The 24,938-nt window shown below is 26.2% G+C and overlaps 1 protein-coding gene and 1 long non-coding RNA gene across 6 annotated transcripts in view; one reads left to right on the forward strand and one right to left on the reverse strand.

Moving 5' to 3' along the window:
• The window catches only part of LOC139426296 (uncharacterized), a 122,114-nt gene that overhangs the window by 19,437 nt on the left and 77,739 nt on the right, over positions 1–24,938 (forward strand). The window lies entirely within an intron of this gene.
• The window catches only part of LOC107455074 (activating transcription factor 3), a 100,223-nt gene that overhangs the window by 15,979 nt on the left and 59,306 nt on the right, over positions 1–24,938 (reverse strand). For 2 of the 5 annotated variants that reach the window (XM_071184511.2, XM_016072495.5), the window contains exon 2: positions 4,659–5,122. In XM_071184511.2, the coding sequence (XP_071040612.2) occupies positions 4,659–5,084 (426 nt within the window). In that variant the 5' untranslated portion in view covers positions 5,085–5,122. Of the gene's footprint in view, positions 1–4,658; positions 5,123–9,494; positions 9,687–23,725; positions 23,897–24,938 lie in introns of those variants that run through there. The other 3 variants (XR_015429753.1, XM_016072491.5, XM_016072490.5) reach the window with 3 other exon arrangements.

Genomic DNA, 24,938 nt, shown 5'->3' on the forward strand with positions numbered 1-24,938 from the left:
CCCTGGAGGTACGCGCACCACACTTTGGGAAACACTGCTCTAAGGTATCACGGTAAAATTAACAAATTTTATCACGTATTTTAAAACCGTAGTACTTTGTTAATTTCACCAAATTCTTAGCAAAACGCTTCGTTAAAAATTATCGAGCTTTTTGGCGTTCCCATAGAGCCAGAAACGTGGTAAATTCCACCATAGTATGGTTGTTAGACCATACCTTTTTTTCCTTCTCAGCGTAGATTCTATGTCATATCGTAAATATCGCGTAGCGTCTTAGCGTAGAAATCGCGAGTCTATGAACGTTATTTCAATTTGCTTCAATTTTAAAATGCTACGATAAAAGGATTAAGAACTTTAATGTAATTACTCTGTTAAATAATTAAAAGGGTCCAATAAAGTATGACTGAACACAATAAAAGCTTAATTCTTTTAATTCCTAATGTGGTCCGAAACTCTTAAAGTTAAAAATTACATAATCAAGTCACAAGATTATAATTATACATTATGATGAGAGCAATTCTTTAATAATAAGATCTTCGAGATTAAGTTAAAAACGAAATAAATTTGCAATAAATTTTTAAGTGTTTTAGGTGCAACGAGGAAAACAATCACATCCTAATTATACATTTTGATATTTTCCATACACTGTTTGCAAACGAGATCATTTAAACTTATCAAAAATTAGCTTTGTCATAGCTTTATAATATATCTCTTTCAAATGAATACGTTAGCAAGTTTCAAGATGGTGTATTAAATTATTGTTGATAGAAATCCTGTGAATTTTTATTTTCCTGTAAATTTTTACCGGCACTAATTTTTTTTTATTTTCAGAAAAAGGGTCTTTACATTTAAATCAATATATTTGTTAAAAATATTCTTTTTTACTATTATGTTTTCGGTTTTGATAGTAATTTAGTTTAAAGACTTAAAACTAAAAATGTTCTTTTATTACAAAAAAATAATAATGGTATGTTATTACCTTATTGAGCAACATTTTATGGCAAAAAATATTTAGTTATCGTTTAACAATTATTAAACTTTAAATGCGTTTTAGTGACTTTTTAATAAATCATATTTTTTTTATAACAAATTTTATGTAAAACTGTATTCTCTCAAAGTATACAGTTAAAGTGATGAAAACAAAATGACAATTAAAAATTCTAAGGCAATATTAAGAGTTATCTTTCGCATTATTGCTTAGTAATCTCCTCGTCTAAAAATATTTTACGAATTTTTATAAAGATAAAAAATTAGGTAAGAATTAAAGAAAAGGTTTGCAGATGTGATTGTTGTGGTAACCGAGCAAATTATTAGGCTTAAATTTTCCCAATAGAATTAGAAATTAAATCCATGGAACAAATTTGTGTTAATATATGAGAAACTTTTAGGAATAAATGTAAAAGATTTTGATTTTGACATAAAAGTCTGTTTATTGTCGAGAAAAAAAAATTTAAATATGATTTTGAAATAATTGGACGGTTAAGCAGCAAGAGACGAAACCAGTATAAAAATATTTATATAAATTTTGTAAAATCGTTGTTCAAAGTAGTGTTGTTTTTGGGTACACGTATTTAATATAAAGGACAAAATTACTTAGTCTAATTAATGTAAAGATTTATTATTAGGCCAATGGCTAAAAATAAAAGTACTCATTGGCATCATATTCGTAATTACCTTGATGAAAAAAATATCATATGCTTTTTCGCGTCAACTAATTAGATATTTTCTAGCAAATTACAAAAACTTTTTTTTTTAAATTCTTAAAATGCATTAAATCGTTTTGATATGGAAATAAAAATATTTATGCTCGGTCTTTATCTTTTTGAAAAAATGAACTTATAATATATAGTATATATATACAACAAAATAAATAAATACAAGAAAACACGAAGAAAGTTAAGAAAAACAATTTGCGGATATAATCGTGTGGGCTGATGAAAAGATTATAGAATTTATTTTCCGGTTTTTTTAAAAAAAATTGCATCCTTTTTTTTTTTTTTTTTTTTTTTAAATCAGTTCTTTGTTATTTTTTTCATTATTATTCCCCCCCCCCTTTGCATATGTCTATTATTTTTTCTCTGTTTTATCTTCATTTCGAACTTTTATATATATATATATATATATATATATATATATAAATATGCAAGGTGCTTAGCTAAATTATCAACAAAAAATAAGCACCTTTTAAGCGCTTTTCAAGCACTCAAAAAATATTTTTAGGCATTTTAAAAAATATCATAATTAGGCAGGGCTGAAAAGTTTTTGACAATCAACGCTATTAACTTGTTTTAACCGTCAAGTAAAAAAAAAAAAACCTTTTGGCATTGTTTATGACAATTGTCAAAAATCATGAAATTTTGAATCATGTAAAACGAATGGCGTTTTCATACGCTACGAACAGACTATACGCCGAAATTGATTGGGGTTGAACTAATTATGAAAATGTTGAATAGAACAATGTGAACTGTGTCTTTTTGCATAATTCGAAGTGAAAATCAACATAGTAAAGGAAAAATCTCATTTTGAAAAAGGGAAAATTAAGCACTTTTTTTAAAAAAAACAATGAAAAAAGCACCTTTAAGTAGTTTTTAAAAACGCTACTCACCCTGATATACACATACACATATATATGAGTACATTTCTTATTTGATTATTTAATGTTTATTGCTCAAAATCAACAGAATGGGAAACAAATGAATTGATCGATCACGAAATCGTGACGTTGTGTTTACGAAACTATGTATTTTTCAGTCAGCGGCCTTTTAGAATTCTCTACGCATGTTAAAATCCTTTTAGTGCAATTAGGTTATTGAGTGCTCGTGAGAATGCTGAAACAAATAAAATTATATTCTGAAACACTTACGAAAAATTACAGAATACGTTGTTATGTATTCCACGAAAAAACGCATTATACAGAAAGAAGTATAACTAATTATTTAAAAAAATAGCTTCCCCAAAATGAATGGTTATTCTTTTAATGTTTATATAAAAGAATGGTAGACTTTAAAGTCTAACGACAAGTTGACAAAAAATTACGTTTATATTAAAGTTATGCTAGCGTTAAGTTATACTGAACGTTCTGATAAATATCTCTCCAAAGAATAACGTTTAAAAATGAACTCACTCATAGAAGGAGGTAAAAACATTAAAATGAGATATAGCAAAAAATCTGTTAAAATTACAATTTTAAAACATTTATTATTTCTAATTTAAAGCACATTCTTATATTTTTTTCATGCTGATTAGTATAATATTAAGTCATATGGTTTGCTAATTGGCTGGAAAAGCTGAAAAGTTTAAGGCTAGCCAGTGAGAAAGCATGATTAATTTTTTACGTGAATTATTGGCCAGTAACCTTTTCAGAAAGTTCATGCAAATATGATCAATCTCTTTCAAGAACAGCTGTCATCGTTTTAAATGAATTATCATGTGTTTGAGATAGCACACAAAAATCACCTTAGGTGCAAATGACAACGAATTTCCATTAGTAATGTGTTCATTAGGAAATATTTCAGGCAGTTTACATTTAAAATTTTTTGTCAACAAAAAACCAAAAGTTTGACGTAAAAGATATATAAAGTAATAAATCATCTTCAAACTTTTCTGAAAGTGAATATGTTTTATTCATATTTGTTCACTATAATGTTAAGTCAATTTGCTATTCTGTGTTAAGATAGTGTTCGGACACGGTCATAGTGGTATAACAAGAATTTTTCAAAAAATGTATTGAGATAACAAGTAATTCTTTTTTTTTTTTTATCCAGAAGAACAAGGTCGAAAGCTAAGGGTATGCTTGCAGTTTTTGTTTCCACTTAAAATGCAATTTTTATTCTTTCCACTAATGGAAAGTAATATCAATATTTGTATTACTTGCTGACCAGCTTAGTCACCTTTTGAAATATATCTTTTAAAATATATATTTTCAATACATCAACTTTAATTTTAAATAGGCTAAAACTGTATTTAAGTATTCTAATTATGCCACCTCTCCTCCAATTCTAATACCATACAGGTGCAATAGCTCCGTTTATGTTAAAAATTTCTACAGCCATTTTTTAGAAAGGATGAAAAATACATCTAAATAATTACTTTGTAACCAAGTTATTATTTATATAAAAGTACAAAATTACTTAACGCGTAACTAACTATTCAGTAGTACCCAAATTAACTCTCGAGACAACCTAGAAAAAGGAATCTAAATAAATGCTTAACGTATAACTAATTATTTTACACTACTTGGATTATTGCTTAAAACAAATTTAAAAAAAAGGAATAATTACTATAGTGTTGCCAATGGATAGAGAAATACCCGAGTTTATGGAGCCACATGATATATATATATATATATATATATATATATATATATATATATATATATATATATATATGCTAAATATATATATATATATATATATATATATATATATTTAGCACTAAGCTTTAATTTTATTTAAATTTAAAAGAAAATGATTGGCCACTAGACCTTACCTAGTTTGTTCTTCAGGATTAATCCTACGGTTGGATTAGTCCTGATGAACAAAATGCATGCATTTAAACAAAGTATTTTGAACTAGAAGCTTAACACTGAACAATTACAGTGTTAAGCTACTAGTTCAAAAGCATAGTTTTGTACAGTTCGATTGCATCAAAATTCTTTTTACCTCTTCTTTAGGAGGGTTGCGATATTCGGGTCTAACATTGTCCAAGCCATGGACCATTCTTCTACTTTGGATAGTCAACTTAAGTCCTTCTTTGATGAGTTTAGTTCTTGTGGCTTTCACAGCAGAGATGTCCACAGATGGATATGGTGGTGACGATGCCGAATTGTAATCTTCAGGGGATGTAATGTCCCCAAAAGATCCACAGGACATCTCTGATGGACTAGGACCACTCGTCAAGCTAATGAGACCTGAAATAACATCAGGTGTGGGTGGTGCAGAGCTGTGACAGTCAGGATCGGAGTCGAATGAGAATAGTTGGTTTTGAGGAAAGACTTCTGACGAAGTTGGGTAGTAGATGGGTTCCAGAATGTTCGAGTATTGGGACATGTAGTCTGTTGGGGAGCATGGCCCGTTTGATCCGAACATGTTGAATCATAGAAATGGAATGTCTTGTATTTCTAAATCTAAAACGAAAAAGACAAGAAACTATTAGAATTTTTAAAATTTCATTTAACATGTATATTTAAGTACAAAATCAAATCGAGAAAGACTCTGCATTTAACCGAAACAATAGTGTGTGTATGCGTTTGTGTTTAATTTTATTAATTGTGATTTACCCAAAATAAACGTGATTCATTATCAGAGCAATATGCTAATCAATGATTAAGCATTGCAACATTAAAAAAAAGGTCTATTAGTTTTGATATTAACATTTGAAACATGTAATCTATATTTTATTGTGTACAGGATCCGTAGAAAATCTGTATTGCCCGAATTGCCACAATTATAAAAATTTTGTTTCAACATCTAACATACACTTGATTAAGCGTTTTAAAAGAGTAGCCACAGATGTTGTAAGCTGTTTGTGACCTTATAGCTAGGGGATATCATTTTCATTTTTAAAAGCTATTTTAATGTTTTCTTTTCATATCGGAAATTAGGAAAATGGTTTCGAATCATTGGTTATAACAAATTAATAAACAGTGTTTTTATCTTGGTTACAGAGCGTGCAATTTACAGGCTTACAGCTTTCTTAGTTATAGATCCACTTGAGTTACAAAATTTAAATGACTTTTTGTTTGCCTTTCCTTTGTTTAATAAAGAAAGGAAAGACAAACTAGACGGAAAGACAGCTAAGACGTTCTAGGGATGAAATATATTCAAATTAGAGGAATTAAGGATGAAATATGTATCAAATTAGAGATAGTCACTTCTTTCTTTTAAAATCGCTTACTACATTTGAAAATGAAAGTATGAAAAAGTGAAACAAAGGGGATAAATAAGTAGTATTTTCAATAAAATTTTATATTACAACATTTTCTTTACTAAAATGAGGAGTTTGCATCGAAATAGTTACAACCTTTTTTTTTTAAAAGTGTATTTCACTTTAATTTCTATTTATCTAATTATTCTAATGAAAAGCCTCTTTTTTTCGTATCACAAATGTGAACACATGTTATTCTAAAAGATTCAATGCACTTTTCAAAAAAAAAAAAAACTGGATTCACATAAAATATAGAAAAGCTTAAATTTCGTTTAAAATAGCTGGTAACAGATCTATTTTCAGATAAAAATGACAAAAAATATTTATCAGTGAATTTAAACACTATTTTGAAAAATTTATTCAGATCCACCAAGTTAATAGTGTTTTTCCGAGCCATCGATATTGTTACAAACGTTTTATTTAACATCTATAATTCTATAATAATTTCTATAATTATAACAAAAAACTTTTTTGTCATATCGCAAATGCGAATGCATGTTATTCTAAAAGTTTTAATAACTTAAAAGATTCAATAAAGCTAAATGCAGATAAAATCTAATAAGGATTTTAAAAAGATGTTTCAATTTCGTTTAAAATTGATGGTAACAGATCTATTTCTGGACAAAAAGGACACAAAATATTTCTCATTGAACTTAAACACGATTTTGCAAAATAAAACAATTTTAAAAATTTATTTAGGCCCACAAGGTTGATATTGTTCTGTTGGACGATTTATCTATTCTTTATTTATTTGTTTTTTGAAATTTGCATTCAATCTTTTATTAAAATTTAAAAAATTCTGACTAGTTTAATAAAAAAAACTTCATCCTTGAAGAAGTCCAGTAATGAAAAAAAAATTAGATCAAACTTCAAAATACGGAAATTAATTTAATAAATTAGATATGTTTCAAAGAATTAAGCGCAATCTACCGATGTAAAAACAATGTTTTTACGAGCAAACAGGAATAAAATTGCAAGGACAGGCTTAATCAAATAAAATCTGGTTTATGTGCTAAGATAAATTTTGAGTTACACACATCTATAATTTTACTTGAAAGGAAAACAGTATCTAAATTATATGAATACAAAGCGGTAGATAGTTATTAATATACAGATATGGAAAAGAGAACTAGATATTTAGATTTTATTTAAGACATATGTTGTGATTCCTCAGACCACCCAAGACGAACTATTTTATTTGGTCTCAATATATTTCTTACTGTTGTCTGTAATTATCGATAAATCGGATTCGATTCGTATAGTTCATGGTTTCTTTCTCAGTTAAAAGATTATTCGCAAGACAAAAAAATTACGTGTTTTAACCGCAAAAATTTTAGTTTAATATTATATAAATTATTTTAATTAAATATATATTACATTAAAACCATTTTGACCTTTTGAAGTCTATTTTTGCTTAGTAAAATAATATAATTCTAACTTTTAGGAATAATTAAAAGATATTTCGTGCTACACCAACAGAAACAATTACGTAATATGTGTCATGAAAGTTTTTTTAAAAAAATATTTTTACAAAATAATATGCGTTAAAAATAATTACAAAACTAATTTATATTTATTTTAATTTTAAAAAGTAAATTAAAAGTAATTTCTTAAAATCTTTTTAAATAGGAAATAAAAATTGACAAATTTTAATAAATAACGGACGTTGTAGAATGATGGACGTTATAGAATATTACCAGGGGTCTGTTTAGAAGAAATTTGGGTCCGTTAACGGACCCTTCACAAAATATCTTTTCATAAAAACGGACCCTTCACAAAATATTTTAACTTAAAAACGGACCCTTCACAAAATGATTTTTCTTTTAATCGGACCCTTCACAAATTTGTTTATCTTCATTATTATTTTGTTAATCGAATAAACCCTTTCCAGGGCAGAAAACAAGAAAGATGGATGTAAACGAAGTAAGTTTTGTCTTCGGCAGATGATTCTTCCATTATTCGTCCGAAATTAATATTCTGCGGTCAGCTGTATAGGCTAAATACCAAATATTTGTATGTTGCATCTCTAATTTAGAAGCAGCAATTGTTGTTTATTTTTTAAAATTTCATTTTTTTAATTATAATTTTACAGCATTGAGCATAATCTTGTATATCTTTACAATTTAAAAACTCCTTGAAAAAGTTTTTTTTTTGCAATAACGGACCCTATTTGCACAAATTCATAAAAGCGGACCCTGTTTGAAAGAATGTGAGTAATTTTTTCACAATTTCACGAAAAACGGACCTTTCACAAAATGTCTGGACAGACCCCTGATTACGAATTAAAATATTGTAGAAAATCAATCTTGCTGGTCAAAAATATTTAAAAATTTCTAACACCGTTTCGTGTGGACCTTTTAAATACTAAAGTAATCCGATGCGTGCAAAAAAAAAAAAAAAAAAGAATTGATAAAGGATTTTATAAAAAAATTGTTCTTTCTTCTTTTAAATATTAAGAAAAATACTCAATAATTCTGATATATGAAAAACTATGTTTTTTGCATTTTTAAACACTACTGGTTAGGTATTTGGATATTAAAATTGTTCAATAAATGCTTTTTATTAGTATTGTGTTTCATTCACAACGTATTTCATTAATTTACATTAAAATTAATTTCAGAGATAAGTTAGTTGAATCGCTTAAAAATGTATTCAATTAAATTTTCTGAGGGATTTGAATAATTTTTATCTTTATTCTACTTAGTTCAATATTATTATTTTAACATAAGTCGCAGATTATTTTAAACCAATTTATTTCTATATGATAAAAAAAAACTGAGTTACCATACATTTCAAAGATTGATTGTCATAGTCAGATATTTAAAGCTGAAATCATAAAAATAGTTGATCAATGTTATTGTTATTTGTTTGCATTAACTATTGTTCAGAAAAATTAAAAAAACTTTTATTTCTTGTTATTTTTTTATATTGTGGAAGAAAATTATATAAATTTTAAAGCAAAAAATTATCACGGAGAAAAAATTGTGGTTAAAATAACCATCATTCTGAGAATAAAATAAAAATATACGGTATTTAAACCATTTATTTGTTAATTTTTCAGTTCTACGGTAACGGTTAACCGGAAATTCTTTTCTTCAAAATTATAGTTCTTATTACCACTCATTCAGTAAAAATACAAAACTGAAAAGTTTATTTTTACCGAAAAAATGGTTTTATGCCCTATTCTAAGGTATCATGAAAAATTACTTTTTTCTTAGCTGACATTTTACTACATTTACTACCAAACAGCATGCTAATAAAAACACATTTTGTTGCTTATTTTACCAAAAAATCATAACCAAGCCACGTTGGTAAAAATTACCATTTGTTTTGGTGTGTTCAAAGAACCAGAAACAAGGTAAATTTTATCATATTTGGCAGTTTACACTATACTTTTTCTACAGTATAATCAGCTGCTTTCATAAAACATTTTTTATGGAGAATTATGCTGACAATTCAAAAAAAAATAGTTTGTTAAATAAAATAGCTTGAAATATTTTTTTTGTTTGAACACATTTAAAATAATTTTCAATTTTATGATTACAATTCGCATAGAAGGAAGAAAAACTTACTGGAAACAGAGGTGATAAAAAACTAGGATTTTGAAGAACACACCAATAACATTTTACTTCGTTCTTCATAGGAGGAAAACATTTTTCAAAAAATTTAAATAATAATAATACGGAATATTTTATATTGACTAATCTGACGCTCCGAATTTGAGCTAAATTGCTCTAAACAAAATTATCTTGTCAAATACTCGCAAATTCTAATAATATCGAAATTTTTTCTTATCAGCAGATAGATAAGTTGCCAGGATAATATTGACCCATTAAATATCAGCAACTTGGATAAATATCAACAACATCAGATAAAAGTGCGCATTTCTCGAATTATATATTTTAATAACAAAAATTGTTTCGTTAATAACTGTTGAAAAGAATAAATTGTCATTATAAAGTTTAAATAACAGTTTTACTAACAAAAAAAAAAAATTAACATAAAATAAAAATAAATAAAATGAAAGAAAAAAAAGTAAAAATAAAATAAAATTTATTCGCAGAAGGTTTAGTATGGAGCCCCAAGCATGTTTTGTTACAGATGCTGCATTTTCAAACAAGTTGGTTCAACATTTAACCGATTTATCGATACTTGAACTGTACCATCATGCGCATACGTTATAACCCAAAGTGTTAAATTAAACAACTTTTTTTCAGATTGAATTATACTGTAAATAAATCTAGATAAAAGTACGGTAAAAAGTACTACACCCTGAGTCCCGGTACTTTTTACCGTAATTTGATTCGGAATTTTTTACAGAGCATATAATCACATAATATGCTCTGTAAAAATTTGCTCGAGAAAGATTAATTTGTTCGACATTATAGTTCGAATTTACGTAGGATCAGAAAATTTAAGCGATATTATAGTTTGACATGGTCCAAAATTCTAACAGTGTAAACATTAAGATTTATACGCAATTTATTTCTTGTTTTTATGTCCATTTTGTAACGATTTTTAAAAACCAAATCATATATAACCAATATATTTATTTATTTTAAACGTCAAAATATATCTAGCGATTCATGCACCTCATAGAGGTTTTTTTTTTATATTTATCGTATTTTAATTACTTACGTTTTCACAATAGTTGTAATTTTGAATTGTTATAATTTCTAGGAAATGTGCTAGTATTTCACAACTTGTTTTCCCAATTTTTGTTTAATAGTTAGGCTTAATAGCTATTGAGCCGAAACAGAACAGTAATTAAGGCACTGAGCTGTTACTGAGGGTTATGTCAGTGGTGGAGGTAAAAAGCCCACCCAGCCTTAAATTGATGGGTAACAGCTAGATTGGGAAATAAAAGCGTGTAGTGCGCAATGCCAAACCATCATGTCGTTGAACACGGGCTTGTGGAGACTTAGCCATTACGCGCCTTATTCTGTCTAATATAACAAATACATATTAAATATATTTCAGCCGCGATGGCTCAGGGGATAGAGCGTTTGCCTTCCAATGAGGCGAACCGGGTTCGAATCCCAGTCGATACGAATTCCGCTTCCGGCTTGCACAGACCACAGTGCTGACGTGAAGTATCCTCAGTGGTAGACGGATCATGGATTAGAGTCCCCTTGCCGTCAGGCTAACCGTGGGAGGTTCTCGTGTTCTTTCTCTCCATGCAAGGCAAATGCGGGTTAGCTCCATCAAAAAGTCCTCCATGAAGGCAAATTTCTCCCAATGCTCGATCCAGGTGTTTACTTGTCTTCTGTATTGGGTTCAAAATTACAAGGCTATGGAGTTGAACATTAGTAGTCGTAAACCCATAAAACTGGGTCGGCTGTTCAACGACGATTATAAAATAAAATAAAAATATCAAACATGTTTATATAGAGAAAGTATGGATTAAATGTGCATTACGTTACATGTCTATAATAATATATTGCAGAAAAGTCGAAATTACAGGATTTTAGGAGCTACTAATTTGGGAAGAGAACGTTTTGTGAGCTTCGCGTGGGATTGCATACTGTGAAACAGAATTTTTTAAGTAAAATTGAAAATATGCCATAAATATTTTGTTTATTTACTTATCCAAAACTATCTAAATTATATCTTTTGCTTTTATTATTCAAGTTTAAAATAGATTAAGTCCAAGGTCGTATTGTCTGAAAAATTTGTTGTGTCACAACCTATTAGTAATTTGATAATTTTAATCTATTTTATCGTGATTGCCATTAGGATTAAAAACGCTTACACGCTTTCATTATAGCGTGTATCTCTTTTTTTTATATAAGGAAAATTGTTATTCTAAATTTTTTTATTATCTAAGTTTGTCATACCTTGCAAAATATTTGTAAAAAAAATACTAATTTGTACATTAAGCAAAATGATGAAAACACATTCGGAAAAAAAGTACTGTCAATACAACCAGAAAATGGTAAAATTTACCGTGTTTCTGGCTATATGGGAACACCAAAAAGCTCGATAATGTTTACCAAAGCGATTTGGTGATGATTTTGGTTAAATTAAAACTTAAATATCGTTTAATAATATGTGATAAAATTTGGTTAATGCGATAAAATTAGGTAATTTTATCATGACATCTTTGAACATGGCATAAAAACCATTTAATCGCATAAAGTTACTTTTCAGTTCTTTACTAAATGTGTGGCAATAAGAGCTATAATTCTGAAAATCAAAATTTCTTGAATCCGTTACCTTAATAAAAGAAAAATTGCCAACTGAATAGTTTGAGTACCGTATAGTTTGGTTTTATTAACCAGAATTATGATTTTATTTGCCAGAAATGTTATTACTATACTGTACGGTAATTTTGTCCGAATTGTTTTCGCCGTACAGATTAGGTTGTGTATGATTCATGTGTTTTAATCAAGGTCCTTAGTTTCACTATTCACACACATGATATTGTGATAATAATTTGTAATAGTCAAAGTTCAGTTTAAATTTTTTTTAAAAACAGTATTTCATAAAGTGCCTTTAACAAATGCTGCTGTTTCGAGAAATAATTCATTTTAAGATTTTTGCATGTAGTTTTTTCAATTGTTAAATTTAAAATTTAAATTAATTTAAATTAAATTAATTTTCAAGTTTAAAAATTATATCTTACTCAAAGCAGCCTACACCACACTCAAGAACAAGATAACTCTCTTAATTTTCATCAGATTTATTCAATCATTTAAAAGCATATGTACAACTTATTGCGTAAACTAACAGCTTTCGTTACACATAGGACATTTTTTATTACCTTAATACATTGATAATGTAAGTTTAGACATTATCAGGGATCTGTCCAGACATTTTGTAAAGGGTCCGTTTTTGTAAAATTGTGAAAAAATTACTCGTAATTTGTGAATATGAAATAAACGTTAAGTCACATTCTTTCAACCAGGGTCCGCTTTTGTAAATTTGTGCAAATAGGTTCCGTTATTGCAAAAAAAAATTTTCAAGGAGTTTTTAAATTTTAAAGACATACAAGATGATGCTCAACACTGTAAAATTATAACTAAAAAAATTAAATTTTTAAAAATAAACTTCAATTGCAGCTACTAAATTAGCGATGGTACATACAACTATTTGGTATTTAGCCTATACTGCTGAACACAGAATATTAATTTCGGACGAATAAAGGAAGAAGTGTCTGCTGGAGACAAAATTTAGTTCGTTTACATCTGTCTTTCTCCCCCCCTTCCCTGGAAAGGGTTTATTCGATTAACAAAACAATAATGAAGATAAACAAATTTGTGAGGGGTCCGATTAAAAGATAAATTATTTTGCGAAGGGTCCGTTTTTAAGTTAAAATATTTTGTGAACGGTCCGTTTTTATGAAAAGATATTATGTGAAGGGGCCGTTAACGGACCCAAATTTCCTCTAAACAGACCCCTGATTATGAATTAAATCTATTAAACTATCTTCTAGCCTTTTTGCTCAATATTTGGCATATAATTTTGTAAAATAGATTATAAAAATTATTAATTATTTTCAAATAGAGTTATCGAGTTTGCCGTTTACTAACTATGATAAGTTCAATTGTAAACGTAAAGAATCATAGCAAAATTAACGTGTTTAATCATTATGCGATGTACAAATTAACTTTTGTATGTAATATCATATGTCTTTTTCAATAAGTTCATTTTCTTAAAATGTTTCAATTTAAAAGTCGATGTTTAAAAAGCTGTATTTTGATATAATTTAAAGTTTAATTATCTTAATAAAATGTAGTATTTAGTAAACTGTAAAAAGTGATATCTTACTACCCATAAGTATATTTTAAAAATTAAGACAAAACTTTTTAGCCAAATTGTTGCAATTATTTAAGATTTCTTAAGAAAATATACAATAAAAAAATTAGAAAGGCTTTTTATAACATAATATTCGTTTTATTCTTAATTGTTAGATTTTGATTAAAAGGAATTTCAACTTTTAACAGTTTTTTATAATAAAATAGAACTGAACTCACTTTCAAATCAATAAATAATTAATTCGATGGGATTAAGTTTTCTTACAATACAGCACAGTACAATATATACGACTTTATCAACATGTTACATTATATATGATTAATATATCATTTATTGATATTAAATATACGATTTTTTGATGCCACTTTGACCAGAAAATAGGGATAATTCATTAAAAACATTAAAACCACTCAGCATGAACAAGTTATGCGTGGGTGTTTAAAAATGTTGTTTTACCGGTAATACACTGTAACCGATAATGTTCGGAAAATAAGTTTAAAAGAAGTAAATATTTCTTTCTATTCGCAGTAGGTCATTGACGGAGAAATAATTGATTCAAGAAGAAGATCAAAAAATAATGAAGTGTTACTTACACGTACGCTTAAGAAATGTAATGACAGAATATACTAGTTTAAAAACAGTATCAAAATCCATATTTCCCTTTAAAATATATATATGTGTATGTAAGGCGTACAGTTTTAAACATTTATTGCTTTTCATTTTTTATAAATGAACCCCATTTCATGCACGGTGAAATAGAAATCATTATAAATGTTTAAAACATGAAAATTATTTTAAATGTTTAGAACACGAAAATTATTTTAAATGTTTAAAACATGAAAATTATTTTAAATGTTTAAAACATGAAAATTATTTTAAATGCTTAAAACATGAAAATTATTTTAAATGTTTAAAACATGAAAATTATTTTAAATGTTTAAAACATGAAAATTATTTTAAATGTTTAAATTAACTCGGAATGTATACTCTAGTAAACAAACTAAACTCATTGAAATATGAAACAAATATTTTTTTAATTTTTTTTAATTCATTTATTTTTATTTTTTTGAACTTTAAAGATTCAAAGTTTTCAGAAAATATGTTTTCTAATTAATTATTATCAAAATATAGCTCAAATTATTAAGCAAATATTTTATTATTATAAAATTTTTTATTGTAGTTTATTATTAAACAAATATTTTTATTTATTTTTATTTTTTCATTCATTTATTTTTATTTTTTTGAACTTTAAAGATTCAAAGTTTTCAAAAAATATATTTTTTAGTTAATTATTATCAAAATATAGCTCAAATTATTAAATTTTACTTTAATTAAATTAAATTATTTTAATTTAAATATAAATGGAGTTCTTAGGTTTTTGTTGCAATAGAATTGAAAACATTTATTTTGATAAAAATCAATTTTAAGTTTGCTGATTAATTAGAGTTCGTGAATACATCCTTCAGTAAAAATTAATAACTCCGGAAGTTGCTGAAATATCAACAAGATTTTGATGTCAAATTAAACAAAATAAATAAACAATAATGTATATATTTTTTTGGAAGAAGTTAATGTAATAGAAGAACTTGTCAAAATAGTAAGATCTTAAGAAAGAATCGCATATATAAATCATAGCAGCATAATGTTCAACACACTTGAAGTTAAAGTAACAAAAATATAAATGACTTAAAGTTAATTGTTTATGCGCATAGAAAGATAATTATTAATGAAAAAAAAATGAACGGACTTGCAATTATACAACATGATTTAATAATTTCCGCGATTTTGCAACTATATATTTATAAATAAATATAAGCAAATAGCAAATTTCCTTTTGTTATTTACAGTATAATTCAAATATGTTGTGTAATAAAGCTATAAACCAGTGGCAATGATATAAAAAGGAAGATTTAAGACAAACAAATTTCGATAATCTCTTAGCTGGTACTCATATATTTTTATGCCTCCAAGCTTTTCCATTCTTTTACATTAAAGATGAGTTTCAAAACCTCATGACCCTTAGCAGTTATTTCTTCTTAAAATTGAAGTATTCTCGTTGCTATGACGAAGTGCTAGCTTTTTAACCCCAATAATTTATCGGATTAATTTCATATAGGGTAAAAACTCTTATACCATGGTCAAAGATATCTTCATGTGAAGAATGGTATCTGGAGGTCAGAAAATTCCCGGTGTCATGATTTTCAAGCATTGCCTTGGGTTAATGGATATCGTTAATGGATATTGTTAATGGATATCGAATTCTGAAGTTAAAATTTTTGAGATAAGTTTTTTATCATTACATAATTTATAGTTTTAATAGGAATTTTAAAAGTTAACTTGCAGAAAAAATAAGTTAAGTATAAAAATACTGTTTTAAATAGAACTTTAATGGCAAACTTACAGAAAAATAACGTCACAAAAACATAGAGCTTTGAAGACTAATAAACTAAGTGAAATAACAAATTTAGTTTATGTTTTGTCACACTACACTAAGAAAAACAGTATTGTCAAAACTACCAAAATCTGGTAAAATTTCTGACTCTATGGCCCGGTAATTTTTACCGAAGAAATTTAGTAATGATTTTGGTAAAATTAAAGTTTAAATATAGTTTCATAATATGTGAGGAAATTTGGTTAGTGCGATAAAATTTGTTAATTTCATCATGACACCTTTGAACATGGCATAAAATCCATTTATTCGCTTATAACTTACAAATAAAACAAAGCGTTGTTTTATAATGTAGGTTAAAATTTGGTAATTTTATCACGATACTTTTTAGCATGGCCTAAAAATCATTTATTTGGTTAAATTTACTTTCAGTTTTGCACTTTTTACTAAATGATATGGACTATAATTTTGAAAACCAGAATTTACTGCAAACCGTTATCATATTAACTGAATTGCCAACAGAACGGTTTAAATTACATATATATTTTGATTTTAAAATCAGAATTATGGATTCTTTTTATCAGAAATGTCTCTACCATACAGTACCATAATTTTTCCAGAAATTTTTTCTCTGTGTAGATATCTTTTTTCTTTTAAAAATATTATTTGTTTATGTTTCAAAATTGAAGCTGAATTCATTTCTAGTAATGATCGCAAAATATATATGTTTCAATTTTTTAAAAAGAAAATGTTTTTTTTTTTTCAAGTTAACCAGATACGTATAATGACAACAATCTTACATAAATATATTGTAGAATATAAAGATTTTATTACTATATCAGAGAGAAAGACTTATATACGATGTAAAATTTACAGACACAATTAATAGACATAAATAACGGAAAACTAAGTATTGCATCAAAGGTGTTTAAAATTGTTTTTAATAATACTTAAGCAATATATTTTAATGACAAAGATCACGGATATATCAGAGAAAATAAAAAGTTAAATAGTCAACGTTCGTTGCCATATATAGGATTGGTTTGAAAATTATTTCCTTAAACTTACTATACCCACTACTAGTTGTTACCATAATCTTATTACAATAGGCAGAATTAATTCGTGTTTGATAAATACAACTTAATGAAAAGAAATAATTAAAATAATGAAATTTTTTAAAATGTTACTCAACTTTTTATTAGACTAAGTTTTTAACAGCGTAAATAGTTTTAAAGATTTGTTTAAAATACCAAATATATTTATTATTATTATTTATTAATATATTATTTTTTGGAATCAAATTTGTTACTTAATTGTGAATTATTATAATTATTACTGATTTTCAATCAAATGAATATGCCAGCATTTATATTTCTAATGGTGTGTGTTTAAAAATATAGAATTGTGAAAATACATAAAAAAGTTTAAACATTTTTATATTATTAATAAATTTAAATGCTTAAGAAAATCAAGAATAGATAAAATAAATATTGTGAGCGGCACAGTTGAAGATTTATTTTTTCTAATTAGAAAGTTACAAACAAAAAAAAATTAATGGACAGATTATGCTATACATAAGAAACGGGTATTTTTATTATCTGATTCAGAAAAGCCATAACTTCAATTCAACATTGAATTAAATTTTAAATAACACGAAAACAACGTAAGACAAACAAATACAAAACAAAGTGATGGATAAATCAAGGCGTTATTATTTACTTACATAGTTACTGCAGAGATAAAATCTAAAACGTAACTCAATTTCACAGCAAGCCTGTCACGGCGAGTGTTAAAAAAAATTCTGATAATCGTTTTCTTCGCCAAATAGAAATATCTATTCATATCCGGGCTTTACATTCAATTTTAAGATTAAGATAAGATCTATAAAGAATAAAATTCTTTACTTGCAGAATTTTTATCTGAATAAAATTTAACACTTAGCTTTGCCATTCTTGAAATGCTAAAATCAAAACGATAAGGATCTTGAAAATAAATTAAAGAATGCTTTTCATCACACAGTAAATTATAGCTTCCAAAAATGAAATTACTTGGATCAACGTATTAGCATAGGTTAGGCCTATTTATTTTATGCCACTGTCTGTACAAAGAAAAAATATTTTAAAAACCGCTAAATATTGATAAAAACTAATTAAATACAACTAATCATATTTTATTTTAATTTTAGAGAGATAAGAGTATGAAGTTTTAATGAGAAATTATTAAATGTTGCGCGTGTTTTTTGTACATGTAGTGGCCGTAGCCAATTTAATAATATAACTGTGTGTAAGTACACTGTAAAAAATTCAGGATCAAATTACGGTAAAATCTACCGACACTCAGGAGGCGGTACTTTTTACCTTGAAATCCATTTTTATCGTTAAATTTCACAGAACAAGAATTTAATTCACCGTAATTTTTACAGTAATATTTATTGTAAAATTATAGAATCACTGTAATTAAATAGTTATTACAGTTTAATTACAGTGATTCTATACATTTATAGTTTTATGTTAAAAATGGATTTTACGGTAAGATTAGTTTTACGAATGCTATTTCTAGGGTGCCGGCACTTTTTATCGTAATTTGATCTGGAATTTTTGACAGTGCATGAATCTCTTCCAATTTAAAAATAGTGTTAATAAAACAAATTGTTGCAATTATAAAACAACATAAAAGTTCATTTTAAGGAAGCATTTTATTCGAAAAAAAGTTTCTTTTCTGAAAGAAAGAGTTTTGGTTATAATTAGAAAATTTTTTCAAACTTTAACTACCAAGGAGAGTTTTGTTTCATTGTATAATAATAATTTGATAAATATTTGTTAAGTCTTCTTGCTTTACAATGTAAGATTATTTTGAATTTGAAAGTCAAAACTCATTGATAAAAGCCTATTCAATGTATGTAAAAAAATTCCCTGATTTATAAAGCTATACCTTAGGTGCGTCATTGTTAAATATTATTTAAATTTTGGTTTAAAAAATATTCAACAATAGAACAATGCATTACGATGTAATTTATTTAAAAAATATGAATACTTAACAGATTTCGAAGGAATTTCTTTGACCAATATTGGGTTTTTTAATAGATGCTTCACGTTATAACGAAAGGGTAACTTGAAAACATGCGGTTATAATTATAATAACAATTACGGTTATAATTATAACAAAAATGTATCGTTTATTCAAGTCTACAAAGTTTTTCCATTAATTTTTATTTTGATAAATTCCTTTTATCGAAAGTTTTAATTTTTGAATTTTGTAATTTAATTTGAGTTTTTCAGCATTATTTTAAATATAATACTTATAAAAATGTGATTTGTAACTTATCTATCACCATCATACAATAATGAAAAATGAATCAAAATTTGAAACTTAAAAAGTTGAAAAAGTGTTTATTTAAGAATAAATTAAGTTTTTAAACACTTAGTACAAACAATAAATTGCACAATTTAATACCGAACAGTTTCTGAAGTTTTTTCAGGAATACTTGCTTCGAAATCATCAGATTTTCATTTATTTTAAAAGTTCTATTTTTAGAATTTCATACATTTATTTATTTATTTTTTTTAATTGCAAAATTGGATAAATAAATTTTACCTATATTTCAAAAAATCCATAATTTTGGTCTGCATTTTAATATTAGTTTAATTTTTTATAATAGTTTCACTTTAAATAATAGTTCAAAAGAATTTATAAAGAAAAATCTATTTCTAAACCATACCTAAATCATCAAATATTCTTTTATTATTTTTTAAATTCTTTAATTCCTTTTGCATTTTCATAACTTTTTTCGTTTTCTTTTTAAAAAAATAATTTGATAGTTTAATAAATTCCATTTTTAGAATATAATCACATTATTAGAATTTTTATTTACGAATTTTAACTAAACTTCATAAAAAATTTAAAAAACCGCCTGTTTCTAAATGAAAAATTATCAAAATGCTATAACGGAGAACAATATTAAATTTTAAAAACTAACATATTTATCACTAATTAAATATATGCATTTTTAAATTCTGGGCCGTGAGAAATTAGAAAATTTATATAAGAAAATTTGAATACCTATTAAAATTATGTTCTAAAAACAGTTGCCGACATTTCAACGGTGACAACGAAATCTATCGGCCACTGCAATTATCTTGCGGTTATTTATCAGAAGTTATTTCTATTTTTATTAACATTTTTATGATTTGAATTTTTTAAATTTTAAAATTTTATATTTTTATAATATTTTTTTAAGAATTTATTTAATTCATTTACTATTTTCATACATTTCAGCTTTACAATTTCATAAACTCATTTTACCGATTTGCTCTATCATTTTATTCGAATTATTTTACATTATTTTTGTACATTAATTTAGCTAAGCAATCTCCAAAGAAATTTATGAAATAAAAAAATTCGGTCTAAACACGTATGTCAAAATAATTCTATATTCGAAACTCAAAAAAGCTTATTTACAATGAGAAAAAAAGTATGATCAAAACTATCAAAATATGGTAAAGTTTACCGTGTTTCTGGCTCTATGGGTATCGGTAATTTTTACCAAACGCTTTGATATTGATTTTGGTAAAATTAACAATAAAATATGATTTAATAATAAGTGATAAAATTTGGTAAATGTGGTAATTTTATCATGATATTTTACAGTATGTCATAAAAACCATTTGTTCAATTAAATTTCATTTCCACTTTTGTATTTTTCATTAAATGTGGGGTAATAAGAACTATAATTTTGAAAACCAAAATTCCTGGTTAAACGTTACAATTTAAACGGAAAAATTACAAAATGAATTGTTCAAATACCGTATATTGTGTTTTTTATTATAATAACTATAATAATAAGAACTATGATTTTGAAAACCAATATTCCTGGTTAAACGTTACAATTTAAACCAAAAAATTAAAAAAAGAATTGTTCAAATACCGTATATTGTGTTTTTTATTATAATAACTATAATAATAAGAACTATGATTTTGAAAACCAAAATTCCTGGTTAAACGTTACAATTTAAACGGAAAAATTAAAAAAAGAATTGTTCAAATACCGTATATTGTGTTTTTTATTAATCAGAATTATAATTTTTTTTTACCAGAAACGCCATTACTGTACTGTACGGTAGACTTACAAGAATTTCTTTCCGTGTATTATTCACAAACAAAGAAAATACCGTCACAAATAAAGAAACTGAAAAGCACAGTTTCTGGTAAGCAGTTACAATTTAAACTGAAAAATTACAAAATAAATTGCTCAAATATGGTATATTGTGTCTTTTATTAATCAGAATTATGGTTTTATTTACCAGAAACCCCACTACTATACTGTACAGTAGATTCACAAGAATCTTTTTCTCCGTGCATTATTCACAAACAAAGAAAATACCGTCAGAAATAAAGAAACTGAAAATTACATTTTCTGGTAAACCGTTACAATTTAATCGGAAAAATTACCAAATGAATAGTTTAAATACAGTATATCGTATTTTTATTAATCAGAATTATGGTTTTATTTACCAGAAACGCCATTACTGTACTGTACGGTAGACTTACAAGAATTTCTTTCCGTGTATTATTCACAAATAAAGAAAATACCGTCACAAATAAGGAAACTAAAAACCACAGTTTCTGGTAAACAGTTACAAAAAATTACCAAATGAATAGTTTAAATAGAGTATAGCGTGTTTTTATTAACCAGAATTATGGTTTTATTTAACAGAAATGTTATTACTATAAAGTACGATAATTTTACCCGATTTTTTTCTCCGTGTATTATTTACTCATTAAATAATTCCGTTTAACTTCAGACAGTAAGAAATTAGTGTAACATTTATTTTACCGGATTTCGTAGTCTAAAGTTCAGTAAGTTGATATGTTCTATCAACAGTTGTCAACGTTCCTCGACGTGTGACAACTGAATCAAGCGGCCACTTCATCCATCTTGTGGTTATTTATCAGAGAGGCAAAGATAAAGCCGGGCTAATGTGCGTAGGTTGGATTCACGGAAAGCCAATGAAACGGCTGTCATATTGAAGCCATTTAACAAAAAGAACGAACCCAGAAAGAAAATATGTTTGTTTTATAATTAATTTTTTGATTCGGCACTTTTGAGAGTGGATGAAAGTGATGGGATGAGAATTAATCATTATTATGTTACTAGATATGATAAGGGTTGATATCTGAAGACATTTTGATGTCTTGTAATGGCTTCTGAGCTTTTATTGTTTTAATTAACATATTGTTTCGAATCAAGGATGTTGGTTTACTGTGCGACAAATTGAAAATTATTCTGGGGTATTTGTTTCATGTAATTATTGCTTATTTTTGTATATTTAAATGTAGTTTTGACATAAAATTTTATAGTACAAAAATATATAAAATAAACATTGTTTACCTCATCTGAAATGAAAGCGAAACAAATTAGGATGTTTAAAAATACTTTTTTGCTGTAATAAGGCATTTATTAGAAAAAGATATCGAGTAGTTTTTACAAAGGACTTTCTGTCAGTAAATTAATCGAAAACAGAGAAAGTCAGATAAAATATTGTATTATATATATATATATTTTTTTATGCCAAAAGCTAAATTTGGAAAGAAATAAAATCTTGGGAAAAATTGCAAAACTGTCTTTATAACAGAAAATTACCTTTTTTTAAATACCTGTTGTTAAGTATAATTTAGCCGTACAAAATTTGAATTTTAATTGAATTGAATTAAATTTGAACTATTTAGTTAATCATACTGTTATTTAAACTTCTGGTTGAAATTTTAAATACACGTTTGTTATAAATATTAAAAAGATTTAATTAATATAGAAAAGTAGTATTATTTTAAAAAAATGAAAAAACAACAGCTTTCTTTAAAAAAGGAAGCATTCCAAATATAAATGCATTAAAAAATTACGAAAACATATATTGCATCCAACAATATGTTTCAAATATTGTTACAATGTATGAATAATACTAAAACATGTAATTAAAATTTAAAATTATTATTAGTTAAATTTACTTTCAATTGAAAAATTAAAACATCCCAACTATAATTGCGTTATCTTTTTTATTGCGATATCTTTATATTTTGATAAAAAATTGCGATATTTTTTTTTATATTTAAAAAGTAGAAAGCGAATTTCTTTATTATAAAACAAAGGAATGCTGATTAAAAAAAGAAATGAAGTACTTAAAGACAAAAATGGAAATTAATTTGTTAGTTTAAAATACGATTTTCCCGAATGAAATTATAATTCATATGAAAAAATATTAATTATGAATTTGCATAAAAACTTGTATAAAAAACAATAATTTTAAGATAATTTATTATTATAAAATAAAGATTATTAAACAAAAAAATTAACAACAATTTTATAATAATTGCAATTTTCTTCGGACCGAAATAAAAATAATTGTTTTTTTTAAGACATTTCAATGGAGGTAAATAAATATTAAGTAATTTTAAAAATTGTTTTATAGGTCGCATAAACATGACAGTTTAACATTTTTATTTAAGGCAAAACTCCGTACATAAAAACAGTATTCTTAATGGTTAAAGTTTCAAACAATTAATTGTTAACTTCTTATTACAAATTTCAATTGTAATCAACAAAATATTAATTTTGAAGGGTAACTTTGCGATAACAACAAATCAATTACGAATAACTCTCACCTTTTCTAGGCAAACGACCTCATTAAACTATCGCAATTTCTTCGAAACTTTTCTTGGAAAGAAAAGGATGCACTAAATAATAGTACTCAACATAACTCCTTAATATTTGAATAGTTTTCATCGCCATGCTTCTTTTTCATAACCGCCACTCACGTGGTAATGTATTGGAGTAGTGGTCACGTGTCGTGACGCGAAAAATCCGTGGGCGTTCGTTTCTTTTTCGGCCCACGCTTTTATTTCTCGTCGAGTAGCACCTGCACATATGGGTCAGCACTTTCCGCATATTCCAAGTTTCTTCTGTTTTTGTTTTATTGTCTTAGCCGAATGTTTTCTTTCTTGTTTTGACGGCTATCAATTTTTTTTTCCTCAGCCGCAAGCTTTCAGAGGGTATCGCTAGGGTCAGGGAAATCCGGATGCAGATATTATGAGGGAGAGGGATCGACGATATTTAAAAAAAAAAAAAAAATCAGATTTTTGATTAATGAAAACTCTGTATACATATAGATATACAAAGAGAGATTATTAAATCGAAGATTTTATTATTCTGTTGGCGTAAAAGGATAATGTATAATTTTAATTAAGATAATTTAGGGTCTATACAAAAGCATTATTTTATAACCCATTTAACACAATAGAGAATATTCATTACTCCATGATTAATGTTATTTACTTTTGTAAATTTAAGAAATTTTACTTTTACAACTTTATAAGTAGTAATATTGATACCGTAAAGATAGATTTATTGATTTTTTGTCTGTTTAACAAAGCTCAACTGTCTGTTTCTTATTTTTGTAATTTATTTGAATTTAACGGGTATCTAAATTTAAAATTATACTATGGAATAGTTTATTTTTTTGGATTAGTTATTATATCATTCAGCGTTATCCGGTTCTTTTAGCAACTGCAAAAATTCGCAAGAATATCAACTTTCGAATCTAATGGTCCATACCAGGGGTTTCCAACTTACATTAGGCGGGCGGCCGCAATTAAAAACACCAGTCAAATGGCGAGCCGCAAATTTATCAGAATTTTATATAGGGCTCTTTTATGTTTAAAGAAACATTAAATATTACTGTCAGATTTTTATCAAGTTGTACGAAACAAAAGTATTGAATTACAAGTTAAAATAAGAAGTAGATTTTTGCCTGAGAAATAAGTTTTTTGCATCGTTGGTATGTTAAATTACACAGAAACAAAGAAATTAGGTTTTTTT

Source organism: Parasteatoda tepidariorum, chromosome 10 (assembly GCF_982258835.1).
Source record: "Parasteatoda tepidariorum strain Cologne lab strain chromosome 10, Ptep-v5.0, whole genome shotgun sequence".
Classification (NCBI taxonomy): Eukaryota; Metazoa; Arthropoda; class Arachnida; order Araneae; family Theridiidae; genus Parasteatoda; species Parasteatoda tepidariorum.